This window comes from Morone saxatilis, unplaced genomic scaffold (genome assembly GCF_004916995.1).
Source record: "Morone saxatilis isolate NCDOM2014 unplaced genomic scaffold, NCSU_SB_2.0 Contig1, whole genome shotgun sequence".
Classification (NCBI taxonomy): domain Eukaryota; kingdom Metazoa; phylum Chordata; class Actinopteri; family Moronidae; genus Morone; species Morone saxatilis.
The window spans coordinates 15406951-15410477 of record NW_023339651.1 but is presented as its reverse complement, the minus strand read 5'-3'; the positions used below and the strand labels follow the sequence as shown (position 1 = coordinate 15410477).

Here is a 3527-nt window from a genome sequence, read left to right as displayed (position 1 = left end):
TTTTTTTTTTTTTTTTACCAGAACTCACCTTACAACATTTTTTCATATTTTCAACATGATGTTAATGTTGTGCTGTGCGTAAACACGGATGATTCAAGTTTTTGGGATGACAAAAACCTGCAATATAATGTAAGTTGGAAAACTACTAGCTATTTATAAGTATTTAATTACATAACCGCTTAATGAAGAAAGAAAATACGAAGCCTTTAGTGTGATAACATTTTTCTTTTCGACCCTAAAACGCGCAAAATAAAACAAACCTGTCCACATGTTTGGATAATTAGGCAATTTGGATATTAAACTTACAGTTTTTCATTTAATGCGTTCAAGAGTTCATCTGTCACCATTGCAATCACTCGAAGAAATACACGTACGTGTTTGAAACCCTAACATCTGACCGTTTACAGTGGGTATAGGTGTCCATTTTACGCACTCACCGTGGTTTTCATCGTGGTTCCGTCCAGCTGCTGGTCGTTCACTGGCCGCTGACTCTCTCACGGTCTCTGCTCCCTCTGCTGCTCTTCCCCCGGCTGTCCCCCATCCAAAACAAACTCCGTTTATCCCTTCATTCACTGACACTCCCCCTACCCGACACACACCTCCACCCCCCTACCTTCACAGTCTGCACACTGCTCCGCTGAGCCTGTTAGAGAAATAGTTCGCCTCAAAATGAGAAATTAAGTCTTTTCACCTCAGTGCTCACTCACTTGTTCAATCTCCACTGAAGTTGCAAGACTCATCTCTGCTTTCTTATTTAGATTACATCTTAAAAAAAAAAATAGAGCTGATGTTGCATATCCCAAGTGCATTATCCACAGTATTCACTGATATAGACTAATGTACAAAGAGCTGTCTGCATTTTAATTTGAAAATCACACACACAAAGAGTCAGGCTTGTTAGATCAGTTATATTTCTGACAGGGCTTTCAGTACAAATCAACAACAGTATAAATGCAGTCCACATGGTCTAAGCAACTAAATGTCATTAAAGTGTATTCCATTCTCATCCCATTTCCCTTAAATGCTCCATCACATCACCAACACATAATCGGCTACATGAGGTAACACACAGCAGCTGAACTTGTGCAACACAAGTCATATAAGAGCACATTTTTCTCCCAATAAGACTGAATATGGACAGAAAAAAGAAACATCAGGTAGAAGTGATTGTGGTCCCCTGAGCTGTGCAGTGTTATTACTGTGCTCAGTGCCGGGCGATACGCATGCACACACACACGCTGTGTATTCAAGCTCATGGGTGTGTGTGTTTGTGGTGCTCCTGCATGCAGCCCATTCCTGCTCACAGTCTGATGCACACAGCACTCTGACTTGAGTGGACTTTATGAACAGATTGTGATTAGACAGACTGTCCTAAAAGCGTGTTTTCTTTGCACGCACCACAGAATTTTTCAAATGAGCAATAAGCAAGCCTGCAATGCATCCCATCAGTAAAACGGAACAATATAGTTAGCTCCTTTGGACTAATTTATTATGATTTATAGATTGTATTTGTAGTTTTTGTTTGGTAAAAATACAGCAAATCTGTAGCTGTGAACACTGACAGTATCTGTCGTACTGCGTCACGTTTTATTGCAAATGTATCAAGACTTGGAAATAACCCTGATCTGTTAATGCAGGCATTTCCACAGCTGTGTAAGGACATGGTCAAATGCATTGTTTTGTTGTTGTTGTTTTTAACAGTACTTTTTTAAAAACTGTAAAGAACTAAATGCAAAGCAATATGCTGCAAAATGTGCCAGACTGACATCGTCTATGTTAGCTCCACTCCTGGTTACAATCGGCTTAATTTTATAACCCATGAACCCAAAGGTTAACTGATGTGTATTTCTATATTTTTTGTTATTTGTATCACTATTTTCTATAAAAAATATAAGTCACAAGCATAAGTAGAAAAATAAAAATTAAGAGATTCTGGACAGTCTTTGTCGTGCCTTCATAAAATATACAAATCAGGAGTGGAGATATGTTAAGTGGTCGTCAGAGTCCCTTGTTCAAGTGTAAAGCGTCCCTGTCGGTGAAGAGATGAATGTCAGTACAGTGTGCGTCTGTGTCTCAGTGATGGTACTGGCAGTGGGTGATCACTGCGATCAGTGCTGGTCGTGACACTTCTTCTTCAGTGCATCCCTCAGCCTCTCTCCAGCACTGCCGCAGGACTTGAGAGCTTCACTGTTCCTGCAGATACAAAGAAAGAAATGTTTTTTTCCCCCCCCCAACAGGTTACAAACTGTTCCACACTACATTTAGGCTTTCATTCATATTGACTGACAAGTAAATCAATCACTTGTCTGGATAAAAGATGATCGTACTTGGAAGTGAAGGTGTGAAGCAGCGAGGCATGCTGCTGGGAAAAGTAATCCTGCTGGACGGCGTGTTCCAAACACAGCAGCTGACCTGGGACCAGTGGCACCTTTTTCATCTTCCCCTCTCCCTGAGAGACAAGAGAGAAAAGTGCACAAATATGAATTTAATTAGTAATACAATTTCATATCAAACTGACAGAAAGGAAAGAAAACCAAGCGAGGACTACAGGTGCCCTGCAGAAAAGCAGACTGAATGGATCGGCTGTTTTTCTATTGAACTATTTCAGATGATGTGTGTGAAGAAAACAAACAGCAGTATGTAAGGTTTAACAGGAGAGGGACTCTTAAGTAAAAGCCTTTTCACAACCGGCACAAATATTGTCTGAACTAGGACTAAAGAACAGAGTTTAAATATCCAAGGAAACGCTTGTAGACAAAGGCGCTCTGATGCACAGCTGTTCATAAAGACCTTTAACTTGTACTTGCATTCTTATCAGCTCCCTTTTAACAAGCATCAATCTGACAGCATTACATTTATCGTGAAGTGTTCTGTATGTCGTGGTAAAAGTTGTCTGCAGTGCAAGATCATTAAAGTTGCTATTAGAGGTGTGATGGTACAGAAGTCACTGGGCAGTGCCAGTTTTGTACAGCGGGGGGAAATAAAAATAGGGATACCTTTCTTTACATCTCGGTGATGCCATTAAGTGTGCCTTACCATGTTCAACGTGTTCCCATTCACATAACCTACAACAGTGGAGCCAAACTGTTACCAAACACCTGATTTAAAGGACGCAGGAAGGTCGCCCAGCTCCTCCGCTCACCATAGTGGGACTGACTCAGACGCCTAGTTTGTTGTGCTAGCGCCATACAGCTAAAGGTTTATGGGTGTACGTTATGCTTGTGAACTTTGGTTCTGCGTTACAGTGTAGTCTGTGAGCAGTGGAGCATGAATACACGAACCGTTACAGCCCTCGTTAATACGTGTAGAACTTTGTGGTTTGAGTCTTTCATATTATAAAAATTAAGTCCTGGTGTCCAAATTTACGGTTAGGGTACTTTTACAGTTCTGTACCTTGAGGAGTCCCATCATGACCAGCAGCGTGGAGAGGAAGCAGTGTGATTGGAGGGCTGAAGCAGAGAGGAGCTTCTTTAAGACGGCGTCTGTGGTGGGAAACAGAGTTAGAGGTTATTTAAATGAGACATCAG

General features: G+C 41.2%; 1 protein-coding gene across 1 annotated transcript in view; it reads right to left on the bottom strand.

The window, feature by feature from the left end:
• Window positions 1-894: 894 nt before the first annotated feature.
• rangap1b (Ran GTPase activating protein 1b) overlaps window positions 895-3527 on the bottom strand; it is a 6144-nt gene continuing 3511 nt past the window's right edge. Inside the window, exons 14-16 of the mRNA XM_035659451.1 lie at window positions 3394-3482; window positions 2328-2449; window positions 895-2193 (exon numbers count right to left, since the gene is read on the bottom strand). Of these exons, the coding sequence (XP_035515344.1) occupies window positions 2109-2193; window positions 2328-2449; window positions 3394-3482 (296 nt within the window). The 3' untranslated portion in view covers window positions 895-2108. The remainder of the gene's footprint in view (window positions 2194-2327; window positions 2450-3393; window positions 3483-3527) is intronic.